General features: G+C 41.4%; 2 protein-coding genes across 5 annotated transcripts in view; one reads left to right on the plus strand and one right to left on the minus strand.

The window, feature by feature from the left end:
* CENPP (centromere protein P) overlaps window positions 1-24930 on the minus strand; it is a 218299-nt gene that overhangs the window by 80466 nt on the left and 112903 nt on the right. The gene's annotated exons all lie outside the window — the stretch shown is intronic.
* Window positions 80-24124, plus strand: ASPN (asporin). Its single transcript, XM_072842591.1, has 8 exons — window positions 80-350; window positions 6811-7089; window positions 10141-10253; window positions 14120-14333; window positions 15427-15537; window positions 19979-20072; window positions 20483-20621; window positions 22859-24124. The coding sequence occupies exons 2-8, from the start codon at window positions 6840-6842 to the stop codon at window positions 23054-23056; spliced, it is 1119 nt and encodes a 372-aa protein (XP_072698692.1). The 5' UTR covers window positions 80-350; window positions 6811-6839; the 3' UTR covers window positions 23057-24124.

Here is a 24930-nt window from a genome sequence, read left to right on the forward strand (position 1 = left end):
ATGGCCAGTTGCCATGCATTATTAAACTCTCATTTTTTCTTCAGAATCTTCCAGTAGACGTCTAGAGTTTAGCTAGAAGTCTTGGCTACGATACAAACAGTGATGGAAAACACATGAGCAGTAACAAGTTTTAATCTCGCCCCTTAGTACTACCATGGGCTAATCTGTGGAAGCAGTGTATTCTGGTGTCGGCCAGGGCGCAGCCACAGCAAGCTCCGGAGCAGTGTGTTCCTCCGTTCATGTGACCCCTTCTCACCTCTCCTTCCCCAGCACCTGGGAGCAGTGACACTACAAAGACGCAGTACGTGCTGGGAGCTTCTGCGCAAGAGGACTGACCCTCTTCTTACAAGGTAGGTTTTCAAGCCTTTTTTTCATGTACAGGGAACAATTATTTTACAGTTGCTACTAAGGGGACATTAATGTTATTAACATAAATGCTTGCAAATTATATGATTGAGTTTATCTGCATAATCCCTTAAAAATCAGTACTTAAATACATAACTTAGAATTTTATATGGGGTGGATTTATTTTCATGTAACTGACTTTTACAGTTAAATGAAAACCTGTTATTATGTTTCACCATAAATGTAAATATGACTGATTTTAAAAATCGCCTAAACATCTTGTACATACAATGTTCTTTTAGGAGAGTAACATGATCTTAAAATAATTAATGATGATGAAGTTCAGGGCTATCACAGATACATGGAGTCAGACAGTTAATACTTCTTTCAAAATGTATGAATTATTCAAATATCAGTTTCATGTACACATTTGAAGTCTCCTATTTTTCTTGATAAATGTCTTCCTTATTCTTATGCAATAAGATGGCCTTGGACAGTTAATGGGGAGTTCATCTAATTCCAAGAAAGAATAGTTATCTGCAATCCTTCAACTAGCGCCATATCCAATAGGAAAGATCAGAAACTTCTTTTCACAGAACTCCTTTGCCAGAATTTAAAATAAAGATTTCCTCTTTCCTCTCCCAAAGTAAATTCTTAAATTAAGTCTTACATGATGAGAAATTAAACCGTGTACTTGATACTCTACTCGCTCACTTGACGCAGAGCATTCCGTCTGGTCAGCGTGCTCAGAGGTGTGGCAGCCACAGCTCAAGTCACAGAGAAACCCCAGGGCTCTGTCTCTCTCTAAGAATCAAGTGTTGTCATTTTTTTTCAATCCCACCAAGAATCACTGAGTTGTTTAAAAAGAAACTGCAAAGAAATCACACAAGCCCACACACATGTGAAAGTACCTTCATGTTTTTAATTCGTTTTTGGTATTTCGCAACACGGTGTAGTGGAAGAAAGTCTTTGTTTCCACCAGCTACTCCACTAAAAAAAGAATATTTGGGTACCTGATCTGAAGCCTGATTAACTTTACAAGGTCAGATTAACTTTACACACACAAGTCTCAAGGCACCGTAGGAGATGGTAGAGAACAAAAGGGTAGGAGTTTTTGTTAAGATGTACTGAAAAACTGAGGAGGATCAAAAACTGGATTAAGAGGAAAGGCAGCCAACAGTTTTTTATCAGACGCAATTGATACTTCTGGGGTAAAGATAATTATGTCTTTAAGGATACTGTGGTCTTTAAAGGTGTCCGTTTCCTTCCAGAAGGTCCTGTAAGTGTCCCCGTGCATGTCTGGATGCTGCACCTCCTTGCTTGCTCACACATAGGGCTCAGCCTTGACTGACCCAGCCCCAGCCCGATGCCCTCTGGTAGCACACCTTTGGTCACATTTACATCCTGAAAACTACTCCTGGCACTCTCGAACTGATAGGGATGGGTCAGCCAAGGGGAAAAGCTGCAGACCTTTAAGCACGGGATTTAAAAACACAGTAACTTATTTTCCTAATAATAGCGTCTGAGAGGAAATACCATTTCACTTAGACAAATTTTCCATTCTAAGTTTGTGGAACATTTAAGTGGAAAATAGGAGTTTATGCAAATTCAGAAAGCTACTTCTTAGCTCCATTTCCAGTCCTGACAACCCAGCCAAACCGCGTGCCTGTCCTCTCTGAAGGGAGTCTGGTTACTGTCTGGAAGTCACTGTGGGATTGGGCCTGCCTGGGGGAGCCACGGGGGGCCAGAGGGGGAGGGCAATGCAGAGTGAGGAGGCTGGCCTTGGCCCCTCTGCTGTAAAAGTGGGAGCAATGTCTCAGAGGCCCTTCCTGGCTCCAATGAGCCAGGGCTTATTAAGAACAGCAGTAGCACTGAAATACTATTCCAGATAGTATTCTGATTAAAAGAAACTTGAAACCAAAGTCCAAAGCTTTCCATGAGTAATAAACTCTGGTAAAACTGGTATAAACTGGGGAAACACTGAGTCTTCCTGAGAACAAAACACAAAGTTTTAAAAATAGCCTAATTTAACTACTGCCCAATCTAATCAAATAAGAACTTAAGCCTAAATATAATAAACTCAAAAATTAAAAAATAAGACAACCAGAAGTCACATTATTTTAAATAATATTCCATATTCTTTCTGAAATAATAGGGAAAAACACTGCTATACAGCATTCCCTCCTGGACATCCCAATATTTTTCCACAGATATAAATTGGTCAAGTAGAATAGGGCAAAGTTTGGGGCCTACCCTCACTTGTACTTTATCACCTCAGATGAATGGTGTAAATGGTGAATTCCTCATGGAATCAAGGCTCACCTGACTTCTCTTAAGGAGCCAGGATGTAAAAGAGTGCTAAGGTCATATTAATCTTATATGGCTAACAGAAGTCAGCAGTAGCACAGAGAGAAGGCACTTCTGGTCTCAATATAAAGGATTTCCCATCAAGCACAGATGGACAACAGTGGAACAGATGCCCCTCGAGGAGCACTCCCTGGAGTTATGCAAGTAGAGAGAGGACACGCTAACTGACCCAGCATGCTCCAGGGAGGCTCCAGCACCTGAAGGGAGTTTCAACTAGGCCTCCACAGGTCCCCTCCCTCAACAAGGATGCAGGAACAAGGGTGCTGCTCCACCGGCCAGCAACCACAGACCTGCCACCGCATGCTCTAGCAGCCAGTGTCCCCACCTGCTCCGGGGCAGGGACCTCCTGACCCCATGGGTGGGCTGGTCTGCAGCCCTGAAGCCTGGCTTGCCCCTCCCCTTCACCTGTGTGTGGCCGCCTCACACTGCTGCTGTCCCTCTTGACTAGACACACCAGACCTAGCCTCCACCTGGCTCCTAGGCACTGCTTGGTTTGGGCAGGGGGAGTCAGGCCAGTCCCCAACCCCATGGCCAGGCCAGAGAAAGCCCAGAAGTGTTCCTGGCTTCCTACTTTTTGGAGCTCTGACATGTTTCTCTTATTAAGTATATTTGTTAAGGTTCTATGGTTTTCTTAGGTCTATCATTTCAGGTAGAATTCATGTTACATAGATTTCTCTGGTCTAGACTGGGAACCTACAAGCCCGTGTATCTACTCTTCTCTAAGAAAGTACTAAAACTCAACCCAGCAATTTAAAAATAACTCTTGATTAAACTCCTCATCTCCCATGGACCAGGGTAATTGGTGGTAGGACTCAGGAAACCATGGCCCCCAAGGATTCCCCAGGTGGGCACTGCTGAGTCTTGATTGTACACAATGTCTGATGCTACAGAAGTTGTGGGAAAAGGCAAAAATATATGGAGGACTAGAGCAAATTCTGTCAGCAGGCTGTTATTTAAACTATCTAAAAACCAATATAATTTTAAAAATATGCCCCTAAAAAGAGGAAAAATAATCCTTCACTCTCTTAGTGTGTGTTTTATAGATGGTTTTATATCCATTGGTCTCTAACAGTAAACTGAGGGTATGAGGAGTAAACAGACCTCTCGTGAAGAATTCTGCTCTAAAGTCTGGGGACCACACACCTGGAGATACCTCCAAAGTGCCGGCCACAGGGCACACAGTCAGCACGGCCTACTTGGAGTTCAGCTCTCTTTACTAACTTAAGCATTTGTTAGTTTTTCCATGAATGCTCCTGACATTCCAGCATTGGCTTTTACAACAAGCCCATGCTTGGCTGAGAGTAACAGATCAGGAGCTGTGATTTTATTTTTTGAGGAGGGAAAGAAGAGAAGGAAGAAGAGGAGGGAGGGGCTTTTACCTCACAGATTCTGCACCTTAACACTGTGGCTGGTACACAGCAGGGCCCTGACAGATGCCCACTGGGACACTGCAACAACCTAAAGCAAGAGCAGAGCCAGGGGCAGCTGTGGACATAGAAGACAGAGCTGCAGAGCAACGTTAAAGAATAAGATGGTACCAGGGACAAGCTTTGGGGTGGCTAAGGACCCATCCAGGGCTGAAGGAGCTGGGGAATGGGGATTCTGGAAGGTCAAAGTGAAGCTGGGAACCAGGAATCACACAGAAGCCTAAGGTCAAGAAACACAGTGGATCAAAGTTGGGTATGCAGTAAGCAGAAATAATAGTGGAAATGGAGCCCAGCTGACCTTCCCAGGTGCCCATGTCAGGGTTCCTGGGGGACCGGACACACAGTGGGAACCTGTCCATCCCTGGGCCAGCTGACAGACACTGCCAGCACAGGCTTTCTGCACCGCTTAGTCTGACCACACAGCCACGCCCACACCTGCTCCCCCAGCCCAAGCAGTACACGCACCCCTTCTTGTGCAGACTGGCTGGAGAAGGAGAGAGGACAGAGTGTGTGGGCGAGGCCACTGCATTTTAGGATGCAAGAGTGTGCTCCCACATAGTCGGCAGGAGAAAACGCAGACAACAGGCTGGGAGTGTGAGCTCTACCTCGGGTTCTAATTCTTTTGGTTATTTGGCCTTGGGGGTAGGGGGCACTGAAGCTCTAGAAGCCTCCTGTGCCTCCCTGTTAACGTGGGGGCGTGTCTGGAATCACGTGCATTGATGCTTCCATAAGGCAGGGAAGTAGGAGGAGGCCAGGGCTGGTTCTGAAGTGAATTATTAAAAGTGTTGGCCATTCTCAGGAATGTCCTGTCCTTAGTGTAATCAAGTGTGGGTTAGCACAGAGAAATCTCACGTATCTGGCTGGTGACATCCAGCTACCCTGTGGAAAAAGTGTTCACATTGCCATTTTGATTTCTAAAAGTTAAATAACGTTAATTGTCAGGTTAATAACTAATGATAGAATTTTTCATCTTCTCCTAGTGATTAAAAGGCATATCACATACAGATGAACACTTTAATTCATTTCTAATGCCTAAGTCCAGAAAGAGCAAGGCCATGGAGAGAGGTTAAAGCTGATTTCTGGGTTCTGGGAAACTGAAAGCAGCTGGTGTGATTCAAGGATTTGGAGAACCAGGTCTTCCTGAGACTGGACCAGCTTGGACTGAGTCTGGAAGTCCTGGGTAGCTAAGGCGCTGTGGTGTTCAGGCACAGCAGGCCAGCTGCACTGCTGGGGACCTAGCTAAGGGGCATCTTGGGAGGGTGTGCACGCCCTCTGGCCAGGGCACGGCCCTACCAATGGGCATCTGTATGCCGCCAATGACATGCCCCAAAGAGAAGACCAGCATAAGTCTGTTTTAGATGATTTCATAATGCTTTTAATTTTCAAAAATTACAAAGACTATGCTTCACAAATGATAGTTACAAAACCATAATATGTAAACACACCTATGTGAAAATCTGCCATGAGATGAAAACAGATCTATGCTCAGAAGGTTCTGAATCATTTGTTCCAGTTTTGTGTGGGCTTTAAAAATACAACTGAAAACAACCCCGCCCCTCAAAAAACCAAACAAATAGAACTCAGTAGGAAGATGGGTAAGAAAAGAGTAAGAAAGGCTGGCCCTCAGATGCTCTGGATCAGGTATTAGACAATGGAACAGATTAGAAGGAGGAAATCCAAGTACACTGTGGAAAAAGTGACCAAGTCTGAGAGTGAGGCTGGCAGTGGGGAGAGAGGGGTCATTATAGATGACTTCCAGATGTGAGGCCAAGGGGACATGTGGGTTTTACTTAAAAAGGGACATAGATATTAAGGTAATGCAAAGATATGGGGAGTAGGGAGTCAAGTATGATCATCTGTTTCTGTTGTTAAAAGCACTCATTAATTTCCTAGGTATTAGAGTAGTACTTATCAGCCATTATAAGTTAGGGGGGAAAAAAAAGAAAGACGACTCATGTCATTCGTTTTACTACCCAGGATTGTCAATTAGCTATATCTGTGACAAGTTTTTGTTTGAGTGTGAGTATACTTTACATGTGGATTGTTTTATATTTGCCTTTTTGTAATTTCAAAATTACAATGCTCCATATTTTTTTAAAGATTTTATTTATTTATTTGAGAGACGGACAGAAAATGTATGCACACAAGCAGCAGGGAGGTGCAGAGGGAGAAGCAGACGTTCTGCTGAGCAGGAAGCCTGATGTGGGGCTCGATCTCAGGACCCCGGGATGACGACCTGAGCCAAAGGCACATGCTTCACCGAATGAGTCATCCAGGCACCCCAATATTCTTAAGCTTCTGTGTAAATATTCTATGGGTTCAAAAGTATTCCGTGGGATACATATACCTTATTTTACTATTTTGCTTTAATCATTAGTATTATCTTTAACTTTTTGCTTTACATATAATTCTGTGATGGACATCTTTATGCACATTAGAATTATTTCCCTAGACTAGATTACAAAAAGAATTAATGGATGAAAAATAAAGATATTTTTAAAACTTCCAATGCATACTTGCAAACTGCTTTCTAAGAACTTTTTATAAATTTACTCTCATCCTAGCAACAGGTCAGAATGCCATTTTGTTGCGCCCTTACCAGCTCTGAGAAATGCTCAGATGCAAAAACGGATTCTGTTTAAACTTTAACTTAATCTCAGTGTCTCCTCAGTCGTAGGCTGGGCCCTGACACGAGACGATATGAAGGAGTGCGTGTTCCTCGTGCTCCTGGTGTTGTGCTCTGCCAAGCCATCATCTCGTCCTTCATACATGATGCTGAAGAACATGATGTTGAAGGACACGGAAGATGAAATGGATGGCGACCCTGATGATGACAACTCTCTTTTTCCAACAAGAGAGCCAATTAACCCCTTCTTCCCCTTTGATCTGTTCCCAACATGTCCATTTGGATGCCAGTGCTACTCAAGAGTTGTACACTGCTCTGATCTAGGTAAGAACATTTCGCAACTTGTTCTGGAGAAAATACCATTGACAAAATTAAAAGGACAGGAGGAATCCTCACTGAAATTTCAAAAATCAGCTAATTGTAAAGCAATTTTTCATTTAAGTTTTTTGAAAATACAACAAACCCAAAGTACATCCAAACTTATCTTAAAAATCCAGAACACCAAGGGAAGCAGTGGGAATTTCATATACAGAACATCATTCCCTTCTCAAATTTGAATCAAAATGGTTCAATTTCCCTCAGAGAGAATGGACATCACTGGTTTCATTTCAGGATGTCAGCAGGTTGACAGTGTGCTTCCTACTAATATCCTACAAATAGCCTGTCTAGAACAATAAACAGGTTATAGAGTTTGTGAAATCTCTAATCTAGACATTTTAAAGTCAATGTTCTTTGTTTTGAATGATTTAGACTTAGAACTGTCTTGAAGTGATTGAACTAAATCACTTTCTAAAGTCTTAAAAATGCAGAATTCTCTGAGTACTTTATTTTTTAAAATATTTCTAGTGAAAATGCTCTCTTCATGAGAAAGATAGAGGGGTACCCTGATACCCCACTCAGGAAGAGGTGTGATGGGGAATGCACACCAGGGGTCACTGTACCTGGCCATTTCCAGAAGAGGGGAATGCTCAGACCTGCCCCACTGTGGGAAACCAAGGTGTGGCACACATCTGTCATTTTGAGCCTGGAGGCCCATGACGGCCACTTCTAGGGTACATGTGAGCAGCTGGTGCCTCTGACAGCTTTAGACTTACTTCCCACTGCCACGGCATTTGTGGCAATGTCAAAGCTTGTTACAATCCACTGTGGAGACTTCAATAAGGTACATGTTTGAGGGACAACTGAGAGAAGGGAGCAAAAAGCATTAATTAAAAAAGAAGCTTATGATAAGCTAGTATCACTGGGAATGTCTTGATATCTTATGAGGAAGAGATGACAAGCTGCAAGTAAGGTCCAAGAATGGCTTGAGTAGAAGCACATCAGAATGGGAAGAGCAGTAGAGAGGAGAAATGCAAGAGCCAGAACAGATGGGGCAAAGATAGGCCAGGGTTAAGAAACAGCAGAATGTGCCATTGTTTCTGAGCTGCATCACAGGCAGGAAAAACTCACCATAAGTATGTAGAGTTAGTGCAAGTGAAAGCACTTTGTAAGGCAAAAGTCAGGATGAAAACGTATATATCCACTTTAACGCAGCTGCATGCAAACTAGACAGGCTCTGGGGAAGAGTGACCAGGGAGACACTCATCTCTGGCACAGACCATCCTCGTGTGGTAGCCTCCACACCTGCTCCCACTTGTAGACCTGGGTGGAAACACTGTGCAGCTCTGTTCTAGGATGTGACTGTCACCACAGAACTGAGAAAAAACCCAACTACTACCTCAGCCATCTGGCTGGAAACTGTGTGTTCCTTGCACAGTCTCTTAGATATTTAGCTTTGAAAAAAATCTACCTGACAAAATTTACCTATGAATTATCTGTAAGAGTCTGATACAGCACTGTGGGCGGTACATACCTCACCTCTCTCAGGTGAGGACAACCATGAATAGGGTCTGGAGCCCTATCACTCTTTCTCCCTCAGTAAATGAATCTCTTTTCAGAGCTTCCAATTTTATCAAGGGTGGGGTGAGCAAGGTCTGTACAAGTCTAAGTTATCCAGTGCTCGCTTTCTGCAGAGCTGCCAGCTTCCTCTAAGACCTTCTACTTCATTTCCTAAGACCAATATCATCTCCTAACAAAACAACTACCTTGGTAACCTGCCAAGTCCCCCCGCCTTTTTATCTATGGTTAAACTTAGTAAAAGCAAAAGAGTGAGTCATCACTGTAAACTATGGAGGGAAAAGTACTCAGGGCTTCAGAGTCAAGTGCTGACATTCCCAGTATTTTGATACTAAACCCTTCCCCAGGGCTTTTAAATATACTCCTGCTCTTTAAAGGAGCAAGGATGGCTCCCCCGAAAGCATACTAACATCTGAAACTCCCTGTAAAATGCATAAAAAAAGATGAATTGATGAGTGAATGGTAAGTGTAGTAAAATGTTGATGGTAGAAAGAATGTGGGGTTTTCACTGTAAAATTCTTTCAACTCTTCTGAATGCTTGAACATCTCTACAATAAATGTTGGGGGAAAAAAGAAGGCCCCATGTTTGTCAAGCCTAACTACTGTAATGGCCTGTCTGACAACAAGCAGGGTGGGAATGCTTGGCCATCTAGGGAAAGCCTGAAAAGTAAGGAAGAAATGCACCATGTACCGCTCTTGGTAATTTCCTACTCTGTTACTGAATTCAAGACAGGAAAAAACAATGAAGTCTTTAGTAATGTAACTAACATGACTGAGCACCTACCCAGAGAGCACAATGCAACTGTACCCTAACCTGAGCTGAAAGAAAGAAAGCCACTATTGAACCTGCAAGGAGGAGTGCTAACTGACAGGGGGGTGCCCAGGGAGCTTCCAGCCAAAGCAATGAGGGGGAGGGTTTCAGCAAAGGTCTATTGCACATCCAGACATCAACAGGGAGTTAAGGAGGAGTAAGTTTTTGTAAATCAAATAACTGAGTAGAGGAGTTCATTATTAAAGGAAATATGCAGTAACATTCTCAAGAATGTACATGAGAATAATTAATTTTCTAAGCACAACTTCCTACATGTTGAGGCTTCTTAAAATGATCAAAACCCACAGGTTCCAGTTCAGCCCTACTACAGCCAGAGAAGCAGCAGAGAATGTTCCTGCTCCTCAGCCCAAGTGCATCAGCAGATGCTGCCTGTTAGTGGCGGTCACCTGCCTGCCGTTGCATTAGCACACCTTAATTTACCTCCTTATCTGTCACCTTGTGCAAAGGAGCAGTGACAGCTAGACCCAGCTAGACACCTTGCAAAAATACATAAGTTACCTGGAAAGGTCTTCAAGCCTTTCCAAAGAGTAATGTGTTTGTTGTTTCGTAATGCTAACCATGGATTTTAACAAACATGTATTTCTATTATATTAGAAAACTCCTCCTCAGCATATAATGTGTGAATAACATGTTTGTTTATTTCTCAGGTTTGTCCTCCGTCCCAAGCAACATTCCATTTGATACTCAAATGATTGATCTTCAAAACAATAAAATTAAGGAAATCAAAGAAAATGATTTTAAAGGACTCACTTCACTTTACGTAAGAATATATGTTCATATTTAAGTGAAAATCTCTATCACTGCTAAAAGGATTACTCATATTTTGTGTAAACAAGTCTTACTTTTCTGTGTGTGAATAATGACAAAATCCCTGATATTAAGTAGTGTTCTAGTTCATGAGAAATTAGAATTAATTCAATTTAATTCAAGTGATGTTAATTAAAACAAAAGCCAAGTGAAAGGCAAGGAGCTAAGAATTTAAGTAAATGGTCCTAAAATGGGCTTGTGATCTACTTAGGTAATCAGTCACTATACACTAAAATGATTAAGATGATGATTATTTCTAAGAACTCACTAGCATACAGTATAAGAAAATCTATTGACTTATCTGAAGACAGCATAAATCTGACAGTAGGAAATGTATTGTATCTAATTAATAATCTTGTATGGCTTTTTTCCCTCGGACTTTAAAAATGAAAAATAATTTTCCCTTATAATTATTAATATTTTAATTTTCCAAGATTTAAAGGATTCTTGGTTTTCTATGTAACACTTAAAGCCTCCAGATTCTAGCAAGTAAAATTTCTAATTTATTTTGGACCTGGGTTTGGGAAGAGCCTGATTCCACACATCACAGCCATGGGAGGGTGTATCCATTCTTCCCCTCCCCACGGTGGGAGGGTGGAGGTTGCCCTTTGAGGCCATGTTTGCACATTCTCGTGCTGTGCTGGAGGGCGGAAATATAAGGCCTGTCATGTCCAGGGCAGCTATAGCACTGAGAGGAGAAGGCGGAGACGCCATATCAGCCACCCATGTAGGCCTATTCTCCTCCTGTCCTCTTCAGGGCCGCCCTGCCTTCCCATCACCTTTGGGTCAGCACATGGACCCTGAGGACCCGCCCCAGCAGGCAGGGAAAGGGAACTATTCAGTCCCACAGTGCAAACAGTTCCTGTCAGCTGCACAAGGACAAGGAATGTGCTCTACCCTGCCGGCAGAGCCATGCTTTCCTGTGCTGCCAGGACTGGGCTCCCAAGGGCCATGACTGCTCCTTCCCCTTCAAATATAGTGTGCACACAGCTTAGATCTGGTAGGGCTCCCTATGTAATAAAGTTTTCGTATTAAAAAAAGAACGTTTGGAAGAGCATGTATTTATCTTATAACTGAGGTGCCACTTAAATATTAGGACAATCCCACCAAGAACCTATCCAGTTCATCCCACCAACTTCAGATCACAGACGTTTCTGGAGAATGGCAAGGCCATTATTAATTCTCAAAAGAATACAGCCTATGAATGCTTCTTCAACTTTAAATTGAGCTACACAACTGCAAGAATAAATTAATGTTGTACTCAAGTTGTTTTTTTTTTGTTGTTGTTGTTGTTTAAAGATTTTTATTTATTCATGAGAGACACAGAGAAAGGCAGAGACACAGGCAGAGGGAGAGGCAGGCTCTGTGCAGGGAGCCCTGCAGGACTCGATCCCCAGACTCTGGGGTCACACCCCAAGCCAAGAGCAGATGCTCAACCACTGAGCCACCCAAGTGCCCCCAATGCTGTATTCAATACTAATATTATAAAGAGTTTAAAATTTCATTTGTCATATAATTTTATTACATTTTTTGGAGTATCTCAGGGACTTGGCCCACTTGTGCTCCCATTATTCACTGAGAAAGGAGACTGAAAGGTGTCAGGAGCTGTGTTAGCCCTTAGTTTCCATCTGGTCAGTTTATGTGGCACTGTGTGGGAGGGGCAGTAGCTTCTGGAGTCAGGCCGGCCCGGCTCAAACCATAACCCCATCAGAAGTAGGCACCAGGACAGTGCCTTGCCTTGCTCAGCCTGGCCTTCCCCTACTGTGAAACAGCTGTAACAAAGCTATGGGATTCAGAGCAGCTCTTCAGGGGAATGAATGCACCTGAGACGGCTCTGGAAGCACTGCTGGGGGCTCTGTGACTGCCACTTCTGGAACTTCTATGTGAAGGCCAACACTGCAAGTCTGCTGTGACTGGAGATACTCTGCTAAGCCAGGGTGCAGGGGTAGCCCCAGGTGGCCCTCCATCTGCACTCACTCCATTCTGCATTCCTCACACTTCCTTTTAGGCCCCTCTGGCAACTGCACATCCCACGGGGAGGATACAAACAACTGCCATGCACACAGCTGAATCTTACTGAGGTACACACTCCCTTTGGCAGCCCTGGCAGGGGTGGCCTAAACAAGTGCCCACCGTGGCAGAACAGCAGGATACAGGGCCCAACAGGACAAAGGTCCCTCCCTTCCCTCCATGGTAAAGGAGAGAGAGCACTTCTGCCAACTTAGTATCATAGGCTTGAGTAAGGACTCAGCAAGTTCTAACTCCACTCTTCCCCAGACATCAGCACAGCCAAAGGGGAAGAGCACACACTTAAATGGACACGTTCCTGATTCCAGTTCTGCAGCCAACCTTGCTCCAGGTGAAACCTGCAACGGACAGTTCGCCTGAGAGGAGGGGCAGAGAGGGGTCCATAGGGCTCCTGGCTGGCTCAGTCTGTGGACTGTCCAACTCTTGATCTTGGCTCAGGTCTAGATATTGAGGTCATGAGCACAAGCCCCGCATCAGGCTCCCCACTTCATGTAGAGCCTACTTGAAAAAAAAAAAAAAAAAAAAAGTTGGGCAGCCCTGGTGGCCGAGCAATTTAGCGCCATCTTCGGCCCAAGATGTGATCCTGGAGACCCAGGATCGAGTCCCATGTTGGGCTCCCTGCATGGAGCCTGCTTCTCCCTCTGCCTGTGCCTTTGCCTCTCTCTCTCTCTGTGTCTCTCATGAATGAATAAATAAAATCTTAAAAAAAAAAAAGCCTACAGTAAAGAGAATAATGAAGGGAGTTTAGCTCCCAAAGCATGTGTATTTCTTCTGTGGAAGAAGCATCCCGTGAGTAACACTATAAGGGCATATATCAAGTCTGGAAACATGGGGAAGGTTGGGATAGGATGGCATTGGTGACAAAATTCATCAACGGAACAATTCTAGAGCTGCTCTTTAAAGGAAGCAGAGGGATGAAAGGTCCCTAGGAATGCCACCAGCTATGGCTCTTGGGACACATGGTGTAGCCCCTGTCGCCCAGCGCACCCAGGCACTGAGCTCAGGCGCCGTCCACACGTCTCATGGGTTTGACTCTGGACGCTGCAGAGCTGGGCTGCTGTCTGGGAGTGGAGCTGCTCCGAGGCTGCTCTTACGGGGCCCTTGAAGGGGTTGAGGCATTTCTCAGGAGCTCTGCTGCCTCCCCAGTGTCTGAGATATGCCTGCATGCCAAGGGCACGTTGTAGCAGTTTACTCCTATAGGCCTCCACTCTGGGAAAAATACTTCGCATTAGCAAACATAAAAGAGGTTAAGGTTTTAAAAGGTGATAAAAATCATACAAAAACATATTTGGTGTGGCTGAATAGATATTTATTTGCAAGTATGTGTGCTGAGTGGGGGGTGGGATAGAAGAGGAGCAAAGGGAGAGAGAATCCTCAAGCAGGCAGACCCAAGTGGGACTCAATCCCAGGACCCTGAGATCAGGACCTGAGCTGAAAACCAAGAGTCCGAGGCCTAGCCAACTGAGCCACCCAGGAACCCCCTCAAGAGATATTTAGAAACAATACCATCAATCACTTCTATGAAGGGAAATGGGGCACCAGAGAGGGAGGGCCTGACTGCATGAACACATCACCTACTGAAAGATAAATCAAAGGCCCGGAACCACTCTGTTCCAACTCAGTAGTAAATATCTGTTTTTGGTTAGATTGGACTGGGGAATTATTTACATAGTTAATAAAGTATGTGAATGATGTAATTTGCAGGGGTTTCCACAAGTGGCTAATCACTGCAGAATATTGGTAAATCATGTCCACTTCATAATATGGTGTCACTCTTTATGCTTTATCTAGGCTTTGATTCTGAACAACAATAAGCTAACAAAGATTCACCCAAAAGCCTTTCTAACCACAAAGAAGTTGAGGAGGCTCTATCTGTCCCACAATCAACTAAGCGAAATACCATTTAATCTTCCTAAGTCACTAGCAGAACTCAGAATTCATGATAACAAAGTTAAGAAAATACAAAAGGAGACATTCAAAGGAATGAATACTTTACATGTTCTAGGTAAGTTTATGCAATTGGATGAGACATTCTGGAATTATATGCAATATGCAAAGATAGAGATCTTCATTACCAACAATTTGTTTAAGACTCGTAATTTCCAAAATTAACTTTTTAAATCTAAAAATCTTTATTTAGCTAAGCCATTTATAAATCAAAGTATCAAACAGCACTTATAGCCCTTAAAAAAATATGACATTTGTAACACACTCTCTCAAGAATCCCCTTTGAAACACCTATTGTGGTTTCAGTTTTCTGACTTCTTCCTAACTGGCAAAATCTGTTATTTGACTTTAATTTAAAGGTAGTATTTTAAACAAAAATAATAGTTATGCTTACACCAAAAAAGGTAGTATTTTTAATGTATTATATAAACTACTCTAATACAATGTACAAAATTAATTCAGAGATTATTTGCAGTGTATATCTAATTTACAATACCTGCTTTAAGACTGCTGAGCTTAGGATTTCCTGTGACATTGTAAACTCCACCATATTTTACTTCTAATGCCCACTATCTAATCATGCCACCTCCCTCTCAAAGATTCATTTAAAATTCTAGATCGATATTCTCATTCACTTCCTCACTTAGGTCAGGCAAATGCCTGGCATTTACCAAATAGTTTCACTTACTGACATCTCCTCAAACTTATATTTGTTAATCAAATAATTTCTAATTGAGTAATAATTTTAAAAGCTTAGGTGACAAATGTATACTGGAAAACAAATGTTTTAAGTTATGAGGGATTATCTTTTTTCTAATGTAATATTAATATAACAAAATATCATGCTCATGGTCAGAACAAAGTTGATAACAAGTCACTGACTTAGTAATTCAAAGCAAAAATCTTTTATATTGTATATAAGAAATCTACTCTAGTATTAATCTACTGTAACATAAGCATATGTATTACAAAGCCGTCTTTTACTGACAGCAACAGAAAGGGGAACAGATAGACACAGAAATTAACACCCGGAGTGAAAAAGGTGCAGGATAAAACTCGAACTTCTCAATGTTCTTGGGATGTCTGTGCCTGCACTAGGTCTCCTCCAAACACAATGGCTGCATGCTAACTTATGTCATTTGTCTCCACAGAAATGAGCGCAAACCCTCTGGATAATAATGGGATTGAACCAGGGGCATTTGAAGGAGTGACAGTGTTCCATATCAGAATTGCAGAAGCAAAACTCACCTCAATTCCTAAAGGTTTGTATTTATTTAAGATAAGGTATTTTAAAACATTGTCACCTTTAAATGACCATGAAATGTATTACTGTAAACTGTATACACTGTCAAAACCACAAGTCAGTCAGAATCCTTTATATCAGTGTGTGTGGTCAGGGTACTGTGACATTTCCTGTTTTTTCACAAACATAAAGAGCCCTACATAGTGCTTTTTTCCCCCTCCAGTGAGAACAGAATCTTTTTGTCTCCCCAATGAGAATAAACATTAAGAAGTATGAACTTTTTATTGCTTCTCCCTCCTAACATTTGCTCATTTATACCCGTCATTCTGTGAAGTATCTGCTAAAGGTGCACATTCTCTAGAGAAGGTGGTCAGGGAAGATGCAAGGGGCCAGAGGACCTTCCCCAGCCATGCAGCAGTGGTTGGGGAAGGGGCCTGGAGGGTAGACCAGGGCAGACACTGGATTTGGGGGTTGGGGGGAGTGTGTGCACCCTGTATCCCGTTTATCCACTCAGGTGCTGTGCATATTAATGGGCCAATGCACAGAAAGGTCTGTACCATTAATTCACAAGCACCCAGTGAATGCCCCAGCCTGACACGATGGAGACTTGCTCTTTATGACAGAACCTAAAGCCTAGTGCTTCAAAATAAAATGCTCCTTAAATTTGCTACTGGATCAGTTTTCTAATGTTTTACTGAAAGCTCTCAGTGTGGCGATAAGCTGGAGAGGTTCTCCTTTCTTGGGAACCCTACTCAGAATCTGTTCCTCTTCTCTGACAGGGGTGCTTTCTCTCTGCTATGATGATGACCTGAGTCAGAAATAATCCCTGTGGTTAATAGTATAGTTTCCTTGCAAACAGCTTTGTCCTTCAGTGTCCACAGAAAAAGCAGATACTTCATCGAAATTTTTTTCTACTATTCACCTGATCCAGAAGATTAACAAACATCAACTCTTAAGTTAAAGGACTAAACAAAGCTGCTCTTAGGAATCAAGTGGTGATCTTCCACTTAGGAGGAAAATCATATAAAACAAAAGTGGAAAGACAATTTGTTTATACAGGAAAAAATCAGTTTAATTCAGAATGACACAATTAAAAAGCTGCCTTATTTAGCTTTCCATAAGATGGCGGTTTTTCAACAAGATACCCAAAATGATTTACTTCTCATCTTTACACCACCACCAACACAAATATATGCCACCTAACAGGTTTCATACATAAAATGCCTCTGACAAGCTGATAGCAGATGAAAGAGAGGGGTAGGCAAAGGGCAGGACAGGAGGGTCAGGGAGGAGAAAGACTGGCAATCATTGCCCCAGGGCTATGCCCAACAGCAGCCTCTCCTGCCCTGCAACACATCCTGAGAGCAATTCTCTTCAATTTTCAGTGTACCTTAAAAATGAAGGTTTAACTTCTCATGATGTTTTCAAGATTTTTCCAAAGGCTTAAGGAATGTATCCCATCGTTAGAAATTAATTTATTTAAAAATTTTTATTTATTTGATGGAGAGGGAAAGCACAAGCAGGGGGAAGGGCAGAGGAAGAGGGAGAAGCAGGCTCCCCATGGAGCAGGGAGCCCGAAGCAGGACTTGATCCCAGGACCCTGAGATCATGACCTGAGCCAGAGGCAAAAGCTTTAACCAAATGAGCCACCCAGGTGCCACTATCTTTGGAAATTTAAATTGGAATTAAATCTCTCAACTTATATAACTACTCTTTCAAGGTCTTTACCACATTCAAAAGCCAGTTAAGGGATCCCTGGGTGGCGCAGTGGTTTAGCGCCTGCCTTTGGCCCAGGGTGCGATCCTGGAGACCCGGGATCGAATCCCATGTCGGGCTCCCGGTGCATGGAGCCTACTTCTCCCTCTGCCTGTGTCTCTGCCTCTCTCTCTCTCTCTCTCTCTCTGTGACTATCATAAATAAATAAAAATTAAAAAAAAAAAAGCCAGTTAAGTTTTTATCATTTATTTGCTAAAATGTGAAGGCTGACTGCTGAAATCTGATCATCACTACCCCTCACGACAGGATGAAATTAGGCAGAGGTCCCGAGGGCCCTTACAAGTGAGACCTGACACATTAACACAAGTTGAGTGAAATGTGTGCCCTTCTCCTGGTTCATTTGGAAAACTCTGCTACAGAAGAGTACTGCATGGAGGAGAGAAGGCACCTATTTTTTTTTTTTAAGATTTTATTTATTTATTCATCAAAGACAGAGAGAGAGAAAGGCAGAGACGCAGGCAGAGGGAGAAGCAGGCTCCAGGCAGGGAGCCTGGTGTGGGACTTGATCCTGAGACCGCGGATCATGCCCTGAGCCAGGGGCATGTGCTCAATCGCTGAGCCACCCAGGTGTCCCAAGAAGGCACCAGTTTGACCGCGTGGGAATAGAAATATCTGTGCAAAAGCATGAAGCACGCTAGGGTTTGCTGATGGTTACTGAGCTCTCACCCAAACTCCTACATTGCTCATTTACCCTCCAGGGGCTCCCCTTTTCTCTCGGGCTATCTACTTTCTCCACACCCTAGCGAAGGGAACAGTCCCCTCAAGTTCTACAAACCCTCTTCCGAAAAGTTTCCCTGACTGCTCAACATGAACAGATTTGGGACGCCTGGTTGGCTCAGTGGTTAAGAATCTGCCTTCTGCTCAGGGCATGATCTTGGGTCCAGGGATCAAGTCCCACATCGGGCTCCCTGCATGGAGCTTGCTTCTCCCTCTGCCTGTGTCTCTGCCTCTCTCTCTCTCTCATGAATAAATAAATAAAGTCTTTAAAAAAATTAAAAGTTAAAAAAAAACATGAACAGATTTCTCTGAGTTGCTACAACATATTCTACAATAGGCTGGAACACTCTGATACTTTTTTATTGACTTCTGTATGTGTGATGGATTTACTCAACTAGTATATAAGTAAGTTCTCTGAAACAGAACCTCCCCTCCTTTCTTTGACATATTGGAGTCAAGCATCAGAATTCAAGAAATCAGAACTCTCTCAGTTTATTTATTTTTTTTTTATTTATTTATTTATTTATTTATTTATTTATTTATTTATTTATTTATTTATTTATTTTACTCTCTCAGTTTAGAATTGTTTTCTTGCTCTCTAGTTTTTTTACTTTTAAAACCCAAAGTAGACTCTGGAATCAACATAAATTCAGCCAGCAAGAGTACTGATATTTATAAGGATGCTTCAATTACCTTCAACAGTCTTAACCACTAATAAAGGAAGGAAATGTTTTAATAAGAGTTGGAAAAAAGAATACTTTCCCCAGGTAGCGAACTAGAACCCATTGTTGACAAGTAACACATTATATATACATATATATAAGCCTAATAAAATAAGGTGTGATTTAATTTTCTGGTTGATCTGGGGAGGGCTGCGGTCAGAACATACAGGGCTGAGAGAAGAAGGTACCCACAGTCATCAGGTACCCCGCATGTGCCAGGTTACACTGTGGATGCTTCTCTTTATGGATCCAATATATCAAACAGAGTAAAAACCCATGTGTTCATAAAAATACCAAAAAAAAATTTCACTGGTTATCTCTGGGCATTGCACCAATTCATTACTTAAAAGAAGCAAGCATTTATGCTGCCTTTTCTGTAAAAATTGTATTACATAGTCACTAAATAATTGATGCAGGAAAATTCTTTAGATATGAGTCCTACCTGATAAATGCATTATGCATGAAAAAAATCAGAAAATCACCATTTTCACAGTCATAAAGAAACAATGATCTTATAGTACTCATCAACAAACCCTAAGATCCTCAGGTGAAAGGCTGATCTATTAAATTTAATCCCATCTCTACATCTAACCACTAGTTCATAAAATAAATGATATGTGGAAGCCATCATTAGTCCAATCCACAAATAAGTATCTCAAATCAGTATCTGAAAGAAATCAATGCAAGACAGGGAAAAAGGAAGAAGTGTATATTTAATAATAGAGGAAATTTTAAGAGATGGGGGAACCCAATGCATTCCGCAAAGTTGTATTTGGATCCCGACCTGAACAAATCAACTGTAAAACAACGTATTTGAAGTATCACCTCAAATCCCATTAGCCAAAACACTGACAAGATGGTTATGTAGACACAAGAGGACCTGATGAGTTGATGACATCTGGTGATGCCTTTACAGATGAAATGACAATATGTATGGAATTTGATTTTAAATACTCCAGCAAAAAACAAGTGAATGAAGAAAAACAAATCCATGAACAAGCCAATGACAGACAAATAACATGGTGGATGAAAGACATGTGGAAAACTGGACACTACAGTGTGGTGACTCATGACAGTAGCTTCTATTTCTGCATGTGCTTGAAATTTTTCATAATAAAACGTCGAAAAAAATGATCCCTTAAAGACTGCCTAAGTCTACAGCGTGAAACCTAACAAGTACATAAATAATCCATGGGGGCTTGGCTTTACTCAATCTAACATGTCGCTCTCTTTTCTTACTCCTAGAACTACCATCAACTTTACTGGAGCTTCACTTAGACTATAATAAAATTTCAACTGTGGAACTCGAGGATTTTAAACGCTATAAAGACCTGCAAAGGTAAAAACTCTTCTAACCCCAACTCAGAAGTGGTAGTGATACAATAGAGATACTAATGAGACCCCTGGGGGAAGCAGAGGGACCTAATCAAGTCTGTCAGTGTCACGAAGATAAAATGAACAGGGATAGCTATTCCTTACTCTGTCGTGGGGATGGTAGAGGGATAGCAAGTGAAATAAGGGAAAGAACTTTTCAGATGTCCTTCTGGTTGGTAAAGGTTAGCTACAGAGTTTAGTGATAGTGGAGGAGAAGGACAGCCATCACAGCTGGAGATAGGTTAGGAAGTGCAAGCATGAAGTACCTTTCTATGAGCACAGATGGGTCCAGCTTCTATTTCCCACACAACTGTGGTATCTTCAGCCAACTATCAACATCTGCTTAAGAGTTGATGCAATTCACACCATGTTTAGGCTGGGCCTCGGAAACAACAGAATCGCAGATATCGAAAATGGAAGTCTTGCTAATATACCACGAGTCAGAGAAATACACTTGGAGAATAACAAACTGAAGAAAATCCCGTCAGGATTACAGGAGCTCAAGTACCTGCAGGTAAGATGCTCTTGCACTTGTGGTTTGTAGATACTAATACTCTCCTTTGTTTTTGTGAGACATACGAGTATCTGAAGCACACACCAGGCAAACAGCAAGGGTAACTCACATGGATGACTCTGCAGGTTGCCTGAGAGGTGTTCTTAAGATCTGGCTTCTAAGCAGACTGTAGCTAAAATGCTCAGGTACCCTTCCATCCTCCATGTTCTCCTACTGCTGAAGCCACAGCTACTGTTGGCAACATTAGGCTAACTTCAGGTTTGGCTAACTTCAGGTTTCAGGGGTGGCAGGGGCTATGCAAAGGCATAACTGGTTAGGAGTAATCCGAGGAGGATCATCTATCCTTTCATTCTGGAAACATTTCATGAAGATCATGTGGACAAGATCCCAGGCATTTTCATTACCAGTGCGGTGCTAGATTAGAAGTATATATGATTTTTAAAACTTGAGGTCAGAATAATCAAAAGTCAATATTTGGAGTGTCATAGATTCACATTTCTTTTGTTAGGAACCTTTTTGTTTGAATCTAGCAACTCCTGACTAGGTGGGAGGGACACTAGAGTCCTTGAAGCATCTGATAAAGTTTTAGATTCTCCCAAGAACAAAAAATGAAGACAATATTTTGTACATAATTTTAGGAGTTTCACAGATCTCCCAGATTTTTATCTATGTTCCTCAAATTAAGAATCCCTACTTAATCCCATTTCACTTTAGTCCACTTTTCTCATGGGTTTTCCTTGATTTACAACATCCTCATCTTCCAAGAAGCAAAACCACATTGAAATAAAAACTGGGCCTTGAATCCCTTGCTTTTTCTAGATTTCTTCCCAATTTATCTTTAAATAAGTTTTATTCACTACAGTTCTCTGAGACAAAAGCCATCAAAATGGAAGGGATATAAGCAGATGTTCATCTCAAGGCTATGAGTTTTACTTTTTCAAATGCTGCATTTAAATATCTAACTAGTGAGCATAACCTGAGTCTTTCCTTTCTTAAGCTACCCCCAATTTGCATTCTTTATTCACAAGTTAAGAATTTACTCTGATTCCAACTTCTGGCTGCTCTTAAAATCTACCTATATTCTGGCTAGCATTGTTTTTTTTTTATTTTTTATTTATTTTTTTTTCATTGTTTTTTTTTTAATGAATAGAATTAGAACACAGAAAAAAAGAGAACTCTAAAGAAGAACACATGAAACATGCATGAACCATACAAAGCACCTGTCACAGAATCCCCAACACTGACAGATGGCACGGGGAGGGGGCTCAGATCAATCTCACTATAATGGAAAGCACAATGTAGAGGTAACGCTAGCCAGAACTGGTACCTTAGCTTTGCCTGCAAAAGGCTTCAATTTCTCTCAGAAATCTCAGTTGCCAAAAAGACCAAAGAATTTAAGGGGCTGTTAAAGGGGATGGAGGGAAGACCCTATACTGTCCATTCTGAGCAATAATTTAAAAGACATATACATAGTTATATTTATTCATGAGACACACACACAGAGAGAGAGAGAGAGAGAGAGAGAGAGAGAGAGGCAGAGGCACAGGCAGAGGGAGAAGCATGCTCCATGTGGGGAGCCCAATGTAGGTCTCGATCCTGGGGCACCATGACCTTGCCCTGGGCTGAAGGCAGGCACTCAACCGCTGAGCCATCCAGGCGTCACAAGACATATACATAGTTATAAATCTCTTTTTTTCATTGGTGCAAATAAAGATTTGACTACTGATTCTGTATTACACATATGTATTCAAGTTGTTAACAGACATATTTTCTATAAAGCAACTTACAAAAAAGCAGCTTTACATTTCTTTGCCTTGATCAAAGAAAATGCTAACAATTCATATTTACAAAACCTAATCTTGGGAGCACTGAATTTCATTCTTCTGCTCATCATTAGTACTTTTAAAACACAGTATTGTAAACATGGCACTTCAGTAAGTGCACACACACACCCCGCTACATAGGTAAGAGGAGAGGAGGAGGGAGGCATGTGCTCTGGGCCACAGCAGGACAACTCTGATGTGCTACACTCCCACAGCACTTCTGTGTATCACAAAAGATATCTACATATCATAAATATTTAACAAGCATAAAAAGATATATTTTAAGAGAAATACATTCAAATCAGTGTGAAATAAATGGACAAATGAACCCATGATCAAATGTGGACTATAAAATGAAACTCTTAATTTTATATTTATTGTGTACTTTTAATCCATTCTTTTCTCCTGCCACAGATAATCTTCCTTCACTCTAATTCAATTACAAAAGTGGGAGTGAATGACTTCTGCCCAACAGTACCGAAGATGAAGAAATCTTTATACAGTGCGATAAGTTTATCCAACAATCCGGTGAGGTACTGGGAAGTGCAGCCTGCAACTTTCCGCTGTGTTGTGAGCAGAATGAGCGTTCAGCTCGGGAACTTCAGAAAGTAGTAATTAGTAATATCCATTTAATATAAAATTTAAGAAGTGTTACATTTGGAATACTTGAACTCTATTAAAAATGGTGGTATTATGCAAACAAGCAAAAACTATTCCTAAATGGTAAGTCTGACTTACTTTATGACAAAAAATTTCAACAGAATTTTGCAAAACTATTGCTACATCAGGATCAAGAGAAACAAGCATCTACTGCAGTTTCCTTTTGTATACAAATGATTTTGTATAAATCATATGCTTGAACATTCTTTTCTCAGTAACAAAAAAAATAACACATTCAGTTTTTAACACTTTGTTATCAAGTGCATTTAAAAAAGAACTGTACTGTAATTGGAATGCTTGACTTAGCAAAATTTGTGCTCTTTTATTTGCTGTTATGTTAGCAAACCAAGATTGACAAGAATGGTTACGAGAAGAGTACATTACACTCTTCTTATTCTTTCTTTAATAACTCGAGTAGTACTGTAATACTTCTTTCTGTTAATGTTGAAGTATGGTTTCATATAATCTTATTCACATTCTCCTATCTTAGAGCTTTACTGTCTTTATGTTAAACTCCTTATAATAAGGCCTTCCGTGTTTATTATCAATTTGACAGATGCTATTCATAACATCTGGTTTCAGATTATAGCACAAAGTTTTTTTTAATTTAATTATTATTACCTGATTATAAAACCTCCATAAAAATACATGAGTGTTTATATAAAATCTGTAATTCACAGTCTTTATTATCTCAGTTATTATAAGCTTTCAACAATACGTTAATTGTTGGGTCATAGGGCAATGTCACCTCAAAGCTAAGTACTTTCAAGATGTCCCTTGTAAGACCTTGGCTGGAGGAGTCTAGACATTGTCCATTCTACACAAATTGTCTACTCAAGTATGATAAAGGAAACAACTCTGTAAACACAACTGATACAACTGTACAGAGTACGAAGCAAAACACAAAGAAACTAAAGGTCTATATAAAAGCTAAGAGTATCCTATGTATTTTTTATTTACATTCAACATAGGCAGAACTAGAAAATTAAAAAAAAATTAAAATATTGGCTTGAAATAAAATACTTGTGCTTTGGTTTAATTTTTCTTCTCCTATCCAGGAATAAAAACTATTTTTTCAGAAAACTATAACATATATATAACACTTTTAGCATAGTATTCATGCTTTCGCATAGGACCATTACTGAAATACTCCAAATTATGCTTGTGCTATGAAACAAAATCACCTTTATTTTTTTTAAAGATTTATTTATTTATTTATTTATGAATGAATGAATGAATGAATGATAGACATAGAGAGAGAGAGAGGCAGAGACACAGGCAGAGGGACAAGCAGGCTCCATGCCATGAGCCCAACACGGAACTCGATCCCGGGACTCCAGGATCGCGCCCTGGGCCAAAGGCAGGCGCTAAACCGCTGAGCTACCCAGGGATCCCCAAAATCACCTTTATTTTAAACTACCACAAAAACTAGATTTTAAATAATTTTGAGGGTAGTAGAAAAATATTCCATATATGTAAGGTGGAGCGGAGGGTTTGACCATCCCGGTCAGGAATGAGTAAATAGGTCTATTCTTCCTGGCAAGGGTCCCCAACTTTGGCACTGTTGGCACCCATGGCTGGACTGTTCTGGGATTGGGATAGGGGGTGGACTGTCTTTTCCTTTGGTCTCTGCCCACAAAATGCCAGCAGCACCCGCGTGCCTAGCCCCACATGCAACAACCAACAATGTCTGCAGACACTGAGAGTTGGGGCAGGGAAGTGCAAGTAGTGAGGGTGGAGTCCAAAGGCAACTGATTGAGAACAATGTTTTACAGGAAATTTACTTAATTTCTAAATTCTGACCCAAATTTGGAAACCTGGAGCAA

The sequence above is a fragment of the Canis lupus genome, chromosome 1 (genome assembly GCF_048164855.1).
Source record: "Canis lupus baileyi chromosome 1, mCanLup2.hap1, whole genome shotgun sequence".
NCBI lineage: Eukaryota > Metazoa > Chordata > Mammalia > Carnivora > Canidae > Canis > Canis lupus.

Bases quoted from the DNA above. Each gene is read 5' to 3' on its own strand.
- ASPN (XM_072842591.1), top strand. From the start codon at position 6,840: ATGAAGGAGTGCGTGTTCCTCGTGCTCCTGGTGTTGTGCTCTGCCAAG. The intron at 14,334-15,426 runs GTAAGTTTATGC...TTGTCTCCACAG, and splicing joins GAATACTTTACATGTTCTAG to AAATGAGCGCAAACCCTCTG. The intron at 20,073-20,482 runs GTAAAAACTCTT...CACCATGTTTAG, and splicing joins CGCTATAAAGACCTGCAAAG to GCTGGGCCTCGGAAACAACA.